Raw genomic sequence first — 16,482 nt, 5'->3', positions numbered from 1 at the left:
TTGTTTGACCATGGGAGACCTATTGGGTGAGATGTCTTCCCATGGGAGACACGTTGGGTGAGTTGTTTGACCGTGGGAGACACGCTGGGGTGTTTCACCATGGGAAGACATGTTGGGTGGGGTTTTTGACCATAGGAAACATGTTGGGTGAGTCGTTTCCCCATGGGAGACACCTTGGGTAGGTTGTTTGACCGTGGAAGACACATTGGGGTGTTTCCCCATGCAAGACATGGTGGGGTGTTTCCCCATGGTAGATGTCTTAGGGTGTTTCACTATGGGAGATGTGTTAGGTGGGTTGTTTGACCATGGGAAGACACGTTGGGTGACTTATTTGACCATGGGAGACAATTTGGGGTGTTTCAGCATGGGAAGACACATTGGGGTGTTTCCCCATGCAAGACACGGTGGGTTGTTGCCCCATGGTAGATGTCTTAGGGTGTTTCACCATGGGAGATGTGTTAGGTGGGTTGTTTGACCATGGGAAGACACGTTGGGTGAGTCGTTTCCCCCTGGGAGACACCTCGGGTGAGTTCTTTCCCCAGGAGAAGACACGCTGGGTTGTTTCACCATGGGGACACACATTGTGTTCTTTCGTCATGGGAAATACATGGATGTTTTCTCTGTGGGAAACCAGATCGAGGTGGTTCCCCACAGGAAAAATCTTGGGATGTTTCCCCACCAACAGTGGAAAGAGAGAAGACAAATCCCATTTTTTCCCCCCACCCCAGAAATTACAAAGAAAAAAAAAAAACAAACCCAGGAACCCACAAAAAAAAACTTTGTAAAAAGGGTTTTATTGATTTACCCGACAGCAGGCAGCGTTATACTGAAAACAGTCAACGGGAATAGTGCATTTCTGGGGAAAAACGGCTGGGATTTGGGTCTGCTGACCTTGCTTTTTTGCCTTGAGGCGTTTATCTCACTTTCCTTCAGGCCCCTTTGGTGCAGATGGGTCATCTTGGCTTCGGGCTCTACCTGAAGTAGATCAGGTCTTTAAAACACCCTTTTTTTCTCACCAATTTGAGGCCAGATCAAGCGTTTGCCCTTTTTTTTTGCAGCTATTTGAGGCCGTGCGACCTGCTGCGGGAGGCGTCCATCAGAGCTCAGTGCTGCTTTTTCCTTCTGCGCTTGCAGAAACTCAACCCGAGACACCGGCTGATGCCTCTGGAGGCGTGAAAACCTCAGCAGGAGTATTTACGAGAAGTGCGTGAACTGGTGTGCGCGTGCGTGCGGAAACTGTCCTCTCGCATCAAGTCCCCGCGTGGTTTCGCCTACTGCATAGGGTAGACGGGAGCTTCCACTTCCATCCGCACGAGGTTGGAGACGCGGCTGGAAGAGACGAAACACGGGCGGCCGTCAGGGTTCTCCTTTGAAGAGGAACTAACAGCCCTTCCTCGCCCTCATCATCGCATCCCCGCGGGGAGGCAGCAAGTTGCATCTTCCCCTTCCCAAATGAAGTGAGTTTTGCTCAAGGCAACCGCGTTTTTATGGGGCAGATCCTGTCCCCGTGCACGGGATTACGCTGAAAAAAAATTTCCAAGCCTGGCTACTGCCTTACGGCGTTGTTGGCTTCATCTTCCACGTCATGGTTGTCGCCAAAAAATTGCAGTTCCCTCCCCACCCACCACCTCGTTGTTGCAACCTTGTCCGATCTCCCTCAGGAGCATCCTCGTAGACAGCCGCCGAGGGGAAGCGGGGGTTAAACGGTGGCGTTAGGGCACGTTGGGGTGTTAGGCGTTGGTGCGGAGGTGCCGTGCAGGAGACAAGGCAGCGCGGTGGTTGTGGGGCCGGGGAAGGCGGTGGAGTGAAGCGCAAGGGTGAGATGTGGGGGGAAGCAAGCGGAAGGTGGAGATGGGATGGCCCTTGGCGGGATCTTCATTGCCCTGTGGCGGTGGCTTTGGGGTTGCTCTATGTTCGGGAAAATGGCTCTGTATGGGGCAAAAGGGCTCTATATTGGGCAAAATAGCTCTATATTTGGCAAAAGGGGTCTATATTGGGCAAAATAGCTCTATATTTGGCAAAAGGGGTCTATATTGGGCAAGATCGCTCATTATTCGGCAAAATCACTGTATATTCAGCAAGAGTGCCCTATATTCAACAAGATCGCTCTATATTTGGCAGGACAGCCCTAAAGTCAGCTGGATCGCCCTATATTCGGCAAAATTGCTCTGCATTAGGCAAGATCACCCTGTGTTAGGCAAGACCACCCTGTATTTGGGAAAACTGCCCTGTATTTGGGAAAGTTGCCCTTTATTCGGCAAAATTGCCCTATATTTGGCAAAATCGCTCGGTATTTTGCAAGCAGGCCCTATGTTCAGCAAGATCATTCTATACTGGGCGAAATCACCCTATATTCAACAAGAGCATTCCATATTCAGTGAAATCTATCTATATTCAGCAAAATCACTCTATATTTGCCTCTTTCCTCTCTGCTTCTCACAGGGACAACCCCGGGCAGCATAGCAAAGCAGACAACATCTCATGAGACACCGAGGAACTAATTTTCCAGCTTGATCTTGGCTCAATTTTTCTTTCCACAAAGAAAATTTTCCTGGGCATGGTGATTTGGGTCGATACCCATTTTGTACAGGGCGTTCTACATCGAAGCTAAGGCATTGGGTGTCTACTCTTCATACACGGCTCTCTAAGGCTGGGCCACGCTGAGGCACCAGAACCCCCCAATTATTCAGGTAATTAGTTAGGGAGGGTCGAACAAACTAAGCCTTATCCAATCATAGGGCTGCAGGAGCGTTTGTAGCGTGAAATGTGACAGCAATGGAGGAGAAGAGTCACTTACCAGAATAATTTCCTTGGTTTTGTGTGTCAGTCGCTGTGGATGAAACCAAAGAAGATGGAGAAGTCCTTCCCGGATGCCGCCTAGCCCAACCCGTTGATGCCCCATGGAGATTGTTCCCTACCCTCTTGCTTGCCCAGGCTTAAAAAAATATCAGCCCATGGTTTTGGGGGGGGTTGTCTTTTAGGGTCACTCACCATCCCGCAAAATCCCTGGCTTTCCAGGCATCGACAACCTCCGCGATGCTCCTCACAGTCCGGCCATCAGGCAGCTTCAGGTCATCGCTGGGATCACCGTTGAAGTTGCCACAGGGAGCGCAGAGCCGGTTGACCAAGGCGGCCCCTACGGTCACCGTCACCTCCCCGCTGGGGCTGAAGAGCACGTCCATCCCCGACATATGGGAGACGGTGATGTTCCCCGCTACCGCGCTCAAGGAAATGGCTTTGGATACCACAGCTGGAAGGCGGGTGAAAAGGCCGTTCACCTGTGGCAAGGCAAAATGCCAGAAATGGGTTAAAAAATCCCAGACTGCCCCGTAAAAATAGTACAGCACAAGGATATCATTGGGGTTGAACACCTAAGGGCGTCTAAAGGAAGAGGAGATAAATCCCACCCCAATTCCCCGTCTTAATTTCATTACTCATCTTGCTCATCCGCAAGGGTTGCCCATGCCCTGCCCCGGCTTACCCACACCTCCATGTTGTTATTCACAGTGATAAAAGCTTCGCGGAAGAAGACGAAGACGGCCACGGCAGCCGGGATGCTGTCGTCCCGGCACTCGCTGACCTCCACCACCACCTTGAACCAGTTGAGTGACTGTTCGTTGCAAAGGGCGGCCACTTTGTAGGTGCCGCTGGCGAGGAGCCTTCCCCCGGCGCCGTCAAACGTGGTCAAGGAGGCCCCCGGGGAGAGCCGGCACTGGCCTTCCCGCTTGACGCATCGCTGTGCTCCATCCCGTGTGGCGCAGACCTCATCCGGGGGACACCGCATGTCCTCGCAGACAAGTCCCTGGGTCAGGTGGCAATTGCATTTCGTGGAGCAGTTGCTGGAGATGATGGTCTCGCCCGCCTGGAAAGGAAAGGCTCAGAGGTTAATCCACACGGGGAACCTTCTCCAAATTTTGGGGGAATTTCCCACCTTCAAGGGGGAAGAAATCCCAGAGAGAGAAAGAAAAACCGTGAGATGGATTTGGGGGAGTTTGTGCGGCTCAAGAAATCAATCGTCCTTTTTCCCCTGGTCCAGCAGAGCTAAATACGCATTTTAGGATGTTATTAACCGGATTATTTTGGACACATGTCCTTAAAATGAAGCGGCAACCCACCTCATCGAAGATTGAGTCCCAAAATCGGTTGCATTGACCAAGTGGGACAACGAACCTCATCAAAGATGGAATCCCCAAACTTGTTGCATCATCTAAATGGGACAACCCACCTCACTGAAGATGGACACCCCAAGTTGGTTGCATCGACTCAATGGGACAACCCAACTCATCAAAGATTGAGGCCACAAATTATTTGCATCATGTAGTTGGGACAACTCCCCTCATTGAAGACTGAATCCCCAAACCAGCTGCATCATCCAGATGGGACAACCCAGCCCACAATCCTTCCTCAACCTGATTGCCACCAAAAACCGCCAACGCCAAGCCTTGATGGTCAACCTCACCTTGAAATACCGTCCCTGGTGCATGCAGCCACACTGCTCCAGGGACACGCAGGCTTCTCCGTCGAAGAGGTACCCGTCGTCGCACTGGCAGCCCTCGAAACACGTCCAACTGCACGGGGCCGGTACGGAGAGGCTGGCGCAGGTGAAGTCGCAGGTACGGGTGCAGAGCTCATAGTGGCTGTGGGGTGGGCAGGAGAGGGCTGGGAAAAAAAGGGAGAAATACCATTATCGCCTCCAAAAAATCATGAGCCTTTTTTTCCTGGATCCGATGGGGCATCCCCATGGCTAACCAATAGTCTTGGGCATCTCTGATGGCTCAAAAAGATGTTAAAACAACCGAATCCTACTTTAAACATCCAAGTTAAAGCGTTGGCGTATCGCTAATCACCTCGAGGCAGAGGGACGCCCATTTTGAACCCATTTGACGCAAATATTGATGTTTCGGAGGTGGTGAGCTGGAATTTCTTTCTTCCAGGGTGTTTCTGGTGGGAAATAGGTGATTGAAGCCCCACAATAAGTTTTTTTGGGAGGTTTAAAAATAATTTCTGGGCTATTTGATAGATTTTAGGGGGAGTTAAGCAAAAGGCAGCCTTGCATGGTATTACAGAGGTCATTCATATGGCTTCTCGGTCTGGAGAGCGAAGGCGCGTTTGCCTCGAAAGCAGGGAAAAAAAGCCATGATTGCAAAATTGGGGGGTTCTGCTGGGGGAAAATGTGGTGTTGGAGGAAAACAGGGGTTGAAGTGGCTCCGTGGAGATATTCTGAAGCACTTACGGCAAAAAGCAGTCGTTCGCCACCCGCCGATCTCGGCCCCGGCAGCTTGGCAAGCGGCGGCGTAGGCTTGGAGGCTGTGGCACAGAACATCCCGGGCGCCATCAGCAGCACAAACGTCGTGGAGACAGTGGTTGAAATACTCCACCGGGCTCACCCGCGGGTGACACGGCCCAAAAGGTCCCGCTGGATCGCGGATGAGCCCGCAGGAGTCGCTGGCGCCATAGGGAGCAGTGTCGGTGGCATCGCACACGGGGCAGACCTTGCTGTTGCAGCCGTCGGTGCACGCTCCGTCCTCCGTCGGCATCTTCCAGGAGGTGACGAATTCCTCGGTGCTCTGTGCCAGGGACCCGCCAGGCAGCTGGAAGTCGTCACTGGGATCCCCGTTGTAGTTGCCGCCCAGTCCGCACACGCGGCCCCGGTAGGCGTCGGGGATGGTGATGAGGAGGTAGGTGACCACGTTGTAGAGGAGCCGGAGGCCGGCGGCGGTTTGGAGGACGATGTTGTTCCCTTCTTGGCCAATCCGTAGCTTCTTGTCCTCCGTCACCAGCGGCAGCGTGTAGCGCTCCCCGTCCACCTGGGATGTGCACGTAGGACGGGGAGGGGTTTGCACGCACGCGTGCGCCGGGGAATTTGGCACGCACGCACGCACCAGGGAATGTCACGCATGCACATGCGCTGAAGGACGGGGACATCCCAACTTCTGGATCACGGGGTTTTGCATGCATGCACCAAGGGATTTTGCACCCGCGCATGCACCAGGGGATCTGGCGCTCACGTGCGCACCGAGGGACATCCTGACTGACCGGCGGAGGGGTTTAGCATGCACCAGGAGTTTTTGCACGCGCGTCTGCACGGGGGATTTTGCACAGATGACTTCACCAAGGTATTTTGCATGCACGTGTGCGTGCACCCAGGGATGTTGCGTGCACATGCGTGCCACTAGATTTGGCACGCCCACGTGCAGTGAAGCGCGGGACCCTCCTGACTTACCGTCACCTCCCACTTCCGTCCCCTCTCCATGCTGACTGTGTACCCGTGGATGGAGACGACCACCTTCTTCATCAGGGCCACGTTGCCCCGACCGCCCACGTCATGCTCCAGCAGCACCGAGAAGTTCGTCAGCCGCGGCTCCGGCTTGCAGAGCCGCGCCAGGAGGTAGGTGCAGGAGCCCAGGAGGTCGAAGGCTCGCCCGTCGAACGTCACGTAGTGCGGGTCGCCTGACACCACCAACCGCCCGTAGCTGGCGGGGTAGCACCCCAGCACCCCGTCCTGTACTCGACACTCCTCGTGGGCGCTGCAGAAGACCTCCTCGCACTCCACCACCCCGTTGGCTTTGCAACGGCATCTCTCCCGGCACGAGGCGTAGAATTCCTCACCCTTCTTGTAGTAGCGGTCCCGGTGCTCGCAGCCACACTCGCCCGCCGGCACGCACTCGTCACCGCTGAGGACGAAACCCTCGTCGCAGAAGCAGCCTTCGGTGCACAGCACCGACGCGCAGCCCGCGGGGACACCTTGGCCCCGACACGTGGCCGGGCAGCTGCTCCCACAGAGCTCGTAGTGCGAATGACGGGGGCAGGAGGGGCCTGCAAGAAGCGGAGGAGAAAATATGAAGCCCCACTTGGATTTGAGGCTGAAAGCATCAGGGTGAGTATTTTCATCATTGCACCGAAGGTTGGGGGGCAAATGCAGGCAAGACTTCGGTGGCGGAGCATCAATATCACTCTGGACAGCAAAGGGGATTAATTTTGCATTCCCCTTCCTTGCGTTAATGAAATACGTGGAGGGCGCTGGGGATTTATTTTGCATTCCCTTTCCTTGCAGGAAGGAGGAACGCGGAGGGCGATAAGGATTGATTTTACTGTGTTGCATGAAGGAGCAATAAATTTTGCTTCAGAAATGAGTCGGAGGCAATATTCCCTCGTCCATTTTTGCATCTAAACTCATCGTTTGGCTTCGGGGCTGTAGAGGGAGAGAATAAAATACTTTTTCTGGAAGGAGCGGTTGGAAACGGGGCAGATAAATCCTATTCTTTCATCACTCCAAAGCCTAAGGTGCAAATCCAAGCCAATCTTGAGTGGTTGAGCATCAATATCGCTCTGGAGAGCGATGGGGACTGATTTTGCATTCCCCTTCCTTGCATCAAGGAAGAATCTGAAGAGCAACAGGGATTCATTTTGCAGCGTTGCATGAAGGAAGGAAGGAATTTTGCTTTGGAAATGAGTTGGAGTGAATTGCCCCCCGTCCATATTTGCATCTAAACTCATCGTTTGGCCTCGGGGCTGTGGAGGGAGAGGGTGAAGGAACTGCGTCGCAAGGTGATGTTGGGAACGGGGCAAATAAACCCAAATTTGGAGACGTTTTGTGTTTTCATTGGCTCTAAGCAAAGCCAAGAGTGGGTGGTTGGGCTCAAAACCTTATTTTTATGGCCAAGCGTTGGGGGGGAATCCCTTTCTGGCCCCGCTCACCGCAGAAGGACGGCGTCCTCCACTGCTCCACGCTGATGCCGTGGCTCTGGCACTCTGTCACGTAGGCGGCGATGGCTTTGCACAAGGTGGCCCGGTGGCCTTTGTAGTGACAGGCGTCAAAGGCGCAATCCTCGAGGAAGGGCGCGGGGTCGATGGCGCGGTGGCAAGCCCGGAAGGGCCCTCCAGCCCTGGCGATCACCCCGCAATAGCCGTCGCCGCGGTAGGGCTGTTTCTTCTCCTCGTTGCACACCGGGCAATCCCCCACGCAACCGGCCGAGCAGCCGGGGACGTCTCCCACCTTCCAGCTATCGGCCAGTTGGATTTCATCCGTGGCCCGTTTGCCGTCGCGGGTGATGAAGTCATCGTCGGCGTCGCCGTTGGCGTTGCCGCAGAGGCCGCAGACGGCGCCGGCGTAGGCATCGGGGAGGATGACGCGGGCGTAGCTATACCAGTCAAAGCTCACCCGCAAGCCGAAGGCGGTGCGGGCGAAGCCGTGGACGCCGCTGTGGTAGAGCTCGAACTGGCCCTTCTGGGTGAACGGGAGCTCCACGAAGGCGCCGTTGACCTGGGGAAGGTGGTGTGGAGGGTCGGTGGTGGCACCGGGTGGCAAACGGCTCACGCGAAACGCTCGGGATCCGGGCGTTTTCGCAAAACCTTTTGCACGGGGAGGATTTCCAGGCAAATGCAAATCGCCCAAGATTTGGGGGCTTTTGCAAAACGCTTTGCATGGAGGGGATTTTAGGGTCAAACGCAAATTGCTCGCGATTTGGGTGTTTCGGCAAAACCCAGGGAGGATTTCCAAGCAACTGCAAATTGCTCAAGATTTGGGTGTTTCTGCAAAAACCTTTCGCCTGAGGAGGATTTCCAGGCATAGGGTTCTATGTTAAGTGGAAAATATTATTGTTCAGAGAGAAAAATAAAGGCAAGGTTGTAGCTAACCCTTTTGTGCAACACTTTGGCTAAAACAAGGCGGGATTTGAACCTTTCCCAAATTAATTGAGTCAGTTCGCAGCTGTCGGGGAGAAAGGAAACGCGAAGTCAGAAAGCCGCATGGGAGCAAAAAAAAGGAAGCCGAAGACGTCAAGCAAAGCGGATGCTTTTGAACGTGGAAGTATTTTTGCTATTATTCAGGGATATTTTTCACTCGCTTAGTTTGCCAGAGCGAAAATGGGCTGTTTCCAGCGCACCATAAACAAGTTGTAGGGTGGTTTTTTCTTTTTTTTTTTAATATGAACTTCTTTAAATGTTTAAAAAGATGGTGTTTAAATCCAAACTGGCTGCTCAGGGCTCCCTCTGGAGACGGCAGACAGAAATTGATGCTTCCATGGAGGCGCGCATGAGGAAAAAAAGGGGGATTTGGGGGGGAAAAACAGCAAATAAGCAGTTTAGACGCAGGTTGCGTGAGGTCTTCGGCGGACACCTACCTTGACCTTGCGCGGATGCTCCTGGCTCATGCTGATGACGTTACCGTAGACCTCCAACGTGACGGTTTTGGTGAAGGACACGGCTTTGCTGCCCCGGTTGTTGTTCTCCACCTTGACAGTGAAGGGGACCAGTTTGGGGTCCTGGGTGCAGAGGGCTGCGAACTGGTAGATGCACGTCCCTTGGAAGTCGTACCTCAAGCCGTCGAAGGTGGTGTAGTGAGGATCGCCCGTCCCGATGCAGGTGAAATACTTGTTCGCCTGGCAGCTGGGGACGCCGTCGACTGTGACGCATTTCTCGTGGGCCTTGCACCCAGCTTTCTTGCAAGCCACCTTGCCTCCCGCCTCGCAGCGACACCGGCTCTGGCAGCTCCCGTCCTCCCAAAATTCCTCCTGGACCTTGTAGGAGCGGCCGTTGCGGAAACAACTGCAGGTCTCCACCGGGACGCAGGCGCTATCATGGAGGACGAAGCCCTTGTTGCACTGGCAGTTTGCCGTGCATGGCTCGCTGCAGGACGTGGGGGCTTTGGGGTCGGCGCAGGTGGCAGGGCACGCTGTCCCGCAGGCCTCGAAGTGGCTGTTTTTGGGGCATCTCTGAGCTGTGGGGGTGATATTTGAGAAGAAGATCTCAAAAAAAAAAAAAGGCAACACAAGGTATGAGCCAAGCGCTTTCGTTAGAGGGACATCGGGCTCCTACGTTGGCTCAGTTGATGCCTACAAGTGATGCAGAGTCCCTGAGACACCCCGTGGGGGCGGCCCTCAAGAAAACCCCTACATAATTCTGTGTGTTATGGACATCCGAAGTCAAATAACGTGGATTTTGGGGTGGATTAGCGTGAAAAGAGCAACACAATCCTTCCCCAATGCCGGAGATGTTGGTTAAGTTGACGCCTACAAGCATCAACTTGACGGGCTGGGCAGCAAATCTCAGGTACCCGCGGCCAGATCCCCACGTGGATTCCCTCTTTTTCCCCCAAAATACTTGGGGACCCCCCATCTGAGCTCACCGCAACCTGCCGTGTCCTGCAGCGTCTCCTGGTCTCCACAATCATCCTGGCAGGAGGGATCTCGCCAGCTCTCGGCCCAATCCTCCACGCCGGCAGCCTGAGTGCCATCGGAAAGTGTCGTCTCGTCTTCCGTGTCCTCGTTGAAGTTGCCACAGAGTCCGCAGGTGGCCCCGAAATAGCTGCTGGGCACCGCCACCATTATGGCCCAATCTTCATCGTAGGTCACCTGGAGCCCAAAATCCGTTTGCAGGATGGTCCGACCCTCGTTTTGGGAGATCTGGATCTTCCCCGCTTCCAGGGTGGCTGGTAGGCTGGTGAGTTTGTTGTTGACCTTGGGGGAAAGGAGAAGAAGAAGGATTAAATCTCAGCGGATGGGAGCTTTGTTAAGAGTTCGCAACCCCGAAAAAGCATGTAGATACAATCAGAAAGAGAAATTTCTTTCAGGAAGAAGTAATTATCGGCATAAACCATCAATTTGGCCCCACGTCCTGTAGATACGCTTTAGCGGGAAAAGATCAAAACCCAAATGTGTTGTGGGAGAACCATCTCCTTCAGCTTCTGAGCTTAAAATCCCGTTCGTATTAAGAGGACTGAGCTGTACAGCTGGGAGAAACCTCATCTAACCTTGCAAAATAGACTTACATCTCACGTAGATTCCCTTTTTGGGGTAGAGCGCCACGGTTGGTGGACCCCATGGATAAAGCCAACCTCACGGTAGAGTTGCAGCCTTAAAATCGCCTTTTTCTTGATGCTAATCGAAAAGTGAGCGTGGTTTAACTGGAGACACCTCTGAGGACATCTCGAGTCAGGTACAAAACACCCTCTCCTTCGCCACGTCTTGATTTGTAATGCAAAATGTCCGTGGTTTTGGTGGTTCTCCTAATATTTTTCATTTCAACCTTGCCCGCCACAGTATTTTATCCTCTTCCACTCGGCACAAAAAGCCACGTCCAAAATAACGCTGCCACGGCCTGGAAAAACCCACCTGGATTTTGCCTCCCTCGCCTTTGTGGATGGAGATGTTGTAGGCGTACACGTAGACGTTGGTCAACCACTCCTTCAAACCGCCTTCGCTCTTCTTCTCCTCCACGACGAAAGGCGTCAGGGTGGGATCGGTGCCGCAATACTTGGCGATGGTATAGGTGCAGCCACCCCGGATGTCCACGGTCATCCCGTCGAAGGTGTGATATTGCAGGGACTGCGACCCCATGCAGGTTCCCATGTAGTCGTGGACGCACACCGCCTCCCCCTTCTCCATCTTGCACGTCTCCTTCGCGCGGCATTTCACGAGCCGGCAGGGATCTGGAAGAAACGGCACAAGATTATTTGTGGGGGTGATTTTGCTGCCAGATGGGGCTCCGGGGACAGTGCAAGCGTCACCGTCACCGTAGACGGTCAACCAGCACCTCCAGACCTCAACTATATTAAATCAGGGATTTATCGCAGGTGGGTTTAAGAACCTTAAGCTTAGACTTGAATCTCTGAGTTGATCCCTTGAGGCTCCTTTCACTGATTGCTTAATTACAGATCATTTATTTATAGGTTATTTATAGATAAAGTTTATCCTAGGGAGGTTTAACCACCTTAAGCTTAGACTTGAATATCTGGGTTGATCCCTTGAGGCTCCTTTCATCGATTGCTTAATTACAGCTGATTTATTTATAGGTTATTTATAAATAAAGTTTATCCCAGCTGGGTTTAACCACCTTAAGCTTAGACTTGAATCTCTGAGTTGATCCCTTGAGGCTCCTTTCATCAATTGCTTAAATACAGATTATTTATTTATAGGTTATTTATAGATAAAGTTTATCCCAGCTGGGTTTAACCACCTTAAGCTTAGACTTGATTATCTGGGTTGATCCCTTGAGGCTTCTTTCATTGATTGCGTAATTACAGATGATTTATTTCTAGATGATGTATTTATAGAAGAAATATCCTCTTCTAAAGTTGGCCAAAGCCATGTCGGATGAATTACGCCCTTTTAGACCTGCCTATCCATGTGCTACATGAGAAAAGCTGAGTTTCCGCTCAAACCAGCTCATTTTCGATACTTTTCTGTAGGTGCGGGCTCAGCGTTTATCAGCTCTGGGGTGGAAAGGGGATGTTACAGACACCCGGCTCGGAGGATTAAATTTTGACTCCTAAAAATGCGTGGCTTCGCCTTGCATTGCACCCACGCTTTCCAGCGGGAAGCAAAAAGGGGGTGAAGGGAGCCGGAGGTGGCCACGGGGTGCTCACCACTGTCGCAAACGGCCGCCGACCCGTAGGCTTTTTGCTGTCGGATCCCCACGCTGAGCAACCCAAAGGGAGACGTCTTGTGCTCCACCTTATGGACGGCGAATTGACTCCCCAAACTCTGCCCCACCCAGGAGTAATCGGTTCCCGGGATGGGCTTCCACGCCACGTTTCTCAACGGCGCTTTGTTGAGCGTTATTCCAGATGTCTCCGAGGTCTTGGCTATCAGCAGGGCGTAATTATCGTAACCGTCCAGGGCAAAGATGTTATAGGAGTGGCAGTAGCTGGAGACGTCTGGGATGGTCATAAAAAATGGGTCGTAAGAGATGGCATCTTTATTACCTCCGTCGGCAAAAAAAATGACCTGGATGCCGGCGTTGGCAGAGAGGTACAAGGTATTTAAGGCTTGGAGTCCATAGAGCGTTGACCGGCTGGGCCGTAGCTCCCGAACGGTCTTAGTCACCCCGTGTTGAGACTCCACGCGCGTGGGCTGGGAGGTGGAGACGTAAATGATATCAGACTGAGTCTCGAAAGGCAACGGCGGCACGATGAAGGTGGTGCCCCAGCTGGAAACGGGCTGGAGCTGCTCCACCAAATGGTCGCAGTGGGTGAATCGAGCCAAGCAAGTGTGGCCGGTGAAGACGGCCACGGGTTTCTGCGCCACGACCCTTGTGCCAGACATATCAGACGGGCTTTGGAGCTGGGCTGCTTGGAAAGGCTCCAGTTTGATGGGGAGCACTGAGCCCCGGGGGTAAGACCGGCCTTGGTAGGTCACCGTGGCTTTGAGGTGCACGTCAACGGTGGTGGGTTCATCCCAGGCGGCCACCACAAACTCGCCGTAGCGGTCAGTGCCCACGTTGGGCGTCACAACGTGGTACTCGGTGCCCCAACTGTGCACTGGGTATACCACGGCTGAGTCAACCGAGGTGGGTTTCTCGTTGACCGTCACCAAGGAGATGGCGTTGTTGGCCTTCAGCACCACGGTGTTGTCGAAGATTTTGCTCCCCACCATCTCTGCTTGGGGCGGGATCTTCACCAGGATGGTTTGGCCCGTGGTCACCTGCACCGTCATCCTCAAGCCCGGCTTCTTCATGGAGATGGTTACGGAGGTGAAGGGGGAATAACCCGTGATGAGCAGCTTGAAGTCGCTGTTGAGGCTCTGCTGCAAACCGTTTTGCATGAAGGCCACCACGAATTCTTCCCCCAGGTGATGCGGAGCCGACGCAGCGACGTCGAGCAAGTATAAAACACCTAGAAAAAGCCCGAGGAAGAGGAGGATTTGCCATCAGTGCCTTCAGCATCCCTAAGGTCAGATTGGGCAACCCTAGCCGGGGACGAAGACTCAAGTTGGGCTTTGAGGTGGCACCCAATTTAATCTTGGTGGCTAAGGAATAGCGGTTTGGTGGGCTATTGATTGGATGGGATATTATTTTGGATATTATTTTGGAGAAATAACAATTTGAATTAACGATTTGATGGACTTTTGATGTGTTAGACTACTGATTTGATGGATTATTGATTTGACGGACTTTTGATTTGACGGACTTTTGATTTGATGGACTTTTGACCTGATGGATTATTGATTTGACGGACATTTGATTTGATGGACTTTTGATCTGATGGATTATTGATTTGATGGACTTTTGATTTGATGGACTTTTGATCTGATGGATTATTGATTTGACGGACTTTTGATTTGATGGACTATTGATTTGATGGCCTATTGATTTGACGGACTTTTGATTTGACGGACTATTGATTTAATGGACTTTTGATTTGATGGACTTTTGATTTGACGGACTATTGATTTGACGGACTATTGATTTGATGGACTTTTGATTTGATGGACTTTTGATTTGACGGACTATTGATTTGACGGACTATTGATTTGACGGACTTTTGATTTGATGGACTTTTGATTTGACGGACTATTGATTTGACGGACTATTGATTTAATGGACTTTTGATTTGATGGACTTTTGATTTGACGGACTATTGATTTGACGGACTATTGATTTGACGGACTATTGATTTGACGGACTTTTGATTTGATGGACTTTTGATTTGACGGACTATTGATTTGACGGACTATTGATTTGACGGCCTATTGATTTGACGGACTTTTGATTTGACGGACTATTGATTTAATGGACTTTTGATTTGACGGACTATTGATTTGACGGACTATTGATTTGACGGACTTTTGATTTGACGGACTTTTGATTTGACAGACTTTTGATTTGACGGCCTATTGATTTGACAGACTTTTGATCTGATGGGTTATCAAGTTGGAGAAACAAGGTCTGTCGATTTGAACAAATATTGAATTGAGAAAACTGTTTTGGAGGAGTATCGACTGAGAGGATTATCAATTTGAAGAAATAGCAATCTACAGAAATACCAATTCCCTGGGTGAAAAATGAGCTTTTTGGGTGGGTTTTGTGCCGGATGGAGGAACTCGAAGGGAGCAATTGGGCTTTTTAAGGCATCGCCTTTCACCTCCAAAAGGCCACGGGGGTGGAAACGTGGACAGCCACGCTCGCAGATGATACTGAAGGACCATGGTTGCAACCAGGGGGAAAATTATGCTATTTTCAACCAATCCCCCCCCAAAACGTCTTGGGTGGGGTCTTTGCCTCTTGGTTTCCCCTCCATCTGTCACGGGGGGTGTGGAATTTTGTCCCTTCTCAACCACTGCACGCAATGGGGGTGTGAAATATGGCCTCTTGGACTGGGAAAAAATCTTATTTTGAGATGATTCACATTTTTTTTTGGGGGGGGGGGCGGAATTTTACAGGTTCTGATGTATTTCTCCCCCCCGTTTGAACTCACCCCATAACACGACGGTCCAGAACTGCAGCGGCACATCAGCTTTTCCCTGACCCGGGCTGCCGTCCATCATGCTTTGGCTGCAGAAGGTAAGAAAACGATCAAAATCTCAGCTTTTTTTTTTTTTAATTGCACTTGTATTCGCCCGTGCCCCAAAATCTTGAGGTTTATTGCGCTTGCACCAGTCCCAAAATTCAACATTTTATTGCACTCGGCCTCACACACGTGCCCCAAAATCTGAGGGGTTTTTTGCCCTTGCACTCGTCCACAAAATAAGTGGTTTATTGCACTTGCCCCCAAAATCTGTTTTTTTCACTCATAGTCAGCCCAAAAGTCACTATTTTATAGCTTTTTTCTCTTTTCCCTGTCTCCCTTGTTTATTTTACCCCATTTTTCCCTTTTCCCTCTTTTTCCCCCAAATCCCCTCTTTTTTATCCTTTCCCTCCTTTTTCCTTTTCCCCTTCTTCCCCCTTTTTTCCCTTTTCTCCCCATTTTTTCCCTTTTCTCCCCATTTTTTCCCTTTTCTCCCTGTTTTTTTCAGTTTTCTCCCCCTTTTTCCCTTTTCTCCCCCTTTTTCCCTTTTCTCCCCCCTTTTTTCCCCTTTTCTCCCCCTTTTTCCCTTTTCTCCCCCCTTTTTTCCCCTTTTCTCCCCTTTTTTCCCTTTTCTCCCCGTTTTTTCCCTTTTCTCCCCGTTTTTTCCCTTTTCTCCCTGTTTTTTTCAGTTTTCTCCCCCTTTTTCCCTTTTCTCCCCCTTTTTCCCTTTTCTCCCCCCTTTTTTCCCCTTTTCTCCCCCTTTTTCCCTTTTCTCCCCCCTTTTTTCCCCTTTTCTCCCCTTTTTTCCCTTTTCTCCCCTTTTTTTCCCTTTTCTCCCCTTTTTTCCCCTTTTCTCCCCCCTTTTTCCCCTTTTCTCCCCTTTTTTCCCTTTTCTCCCCTTTTTTCCCTTTTCTCCCCCTTTTCTCCCCCTTTTTCCCTTTTCTCCCCCTTTTTTCCCTTTTCTCCCCCTTTTTTCCCTTTTCTCCCCCTTTTTTCCCTTTTCTCCCCCTTTTTTTCCCCTTTTCTCCCCCTTTTTTCCCTTTTCTCCCCCTTTTCCCCTTTTTCCCCCCCAAATCCCCTCAGAAACAGTCAAATTCAGCTGCTACCGGGAACAAACCCAGAGGCTGGGGGGATATCTGAGGAATTTCTAGACGTACTTTCACGTTTTCGGTTCTTTTCTACAAAAAATTAGATATTTATTTCTATATATATTTAACCTTACCTGCCTCTGGTTTCTATCCGGCCCCAAAAAGCTCCGT

The 16,482-nt window shown here is 51.4% G+C and overlaps 1 protein-coding gene across 1 annotated transcript; it reads right to left on the bottom strand.

The window, feature by feature from the left end:
• Window positions 1-780: 780 nt before the first annotated feature.
• On the bottom strand, window positions 781-15,262 carry LOC132321305 (IgGFc-binding protein-like). Its single transcript, XM_059834814.1, has 12 exons — window positions 15,194-15,262; window positions 12,365-13,612; window positions 11,112-11,428; window positions 10,127-10,457; window positions 9,123-9,718; window positions 7,699-8,263; window positions 6,224-6,816; window positions 5,234-5,807; window positions 4,460-4,659; window positions 3,482-3,862; window positions 2,992-3,278; window positions 781-1,329 (listed from the first exon to the last, which is right to left on the bottom strand). The coding sequence occupies exons 1-12, from the start codon at window positions 15,258-15,260 to the stop codon at window positions 1,272-1,274; spliced, it is 5,217 nt and encodes a 1,738-aa protein (XP_059690797.1). The 5' UTR covers window positions 15,261-15,262; the 3' UTR covers window positions 781-1,271.
• Window positions 15,263-16,482: the final 1,220 nt, after the last annotated feature.

The sequence above is a fragment of the Gavia stellata genome, unplaced genomic scaffold (assembly GCF_030936135.1).
Source record: "Gavia stellata isolate bGavSte3 unplaced genomic scaffold, bGavSte3.hap2 HAP2_SCAFFOLD_255, whole genome shotgun sequence".
In the NCBI taxonomy this organism is placed as follows: Eukaryota; Metazoa; Chordata; class Aves; order Gaviiformes; family Gaviidae; genus Gavia; species Gavia stellata.
The sequence above is the reverse complement of the archived record's forward strand: the minus strand, read 5'-3'. Positions and strand labels throughout refer to the sequence as shown.

Excerpts from the sequence above, each read along its gene's own strand:
- LOC132321305 (XM_059834814.1), bottom strand. The coding sequence starts at position 15,260 with ATGGACGGCAGCCCGGGTCAGGGAAAAGCTGATGTGCCGCTGCAGTTC. Across the intron at positions 13,613-15,193 it reads CTGGACCGTCGTGTTATGGG|GTGTTTTATACTTGCTCGAC; the intron begins GTGAGTTCAAAC and ends GGCTTTTTCTAG. Across the intron at positions 1,330-2,991 it reads GCCAGGGATTTTGCGGGATG|CCGCGTCTCCAACCTCGTGC; the intron begins GTGAGTGACCCT and ends CGTCTCTTCCAG.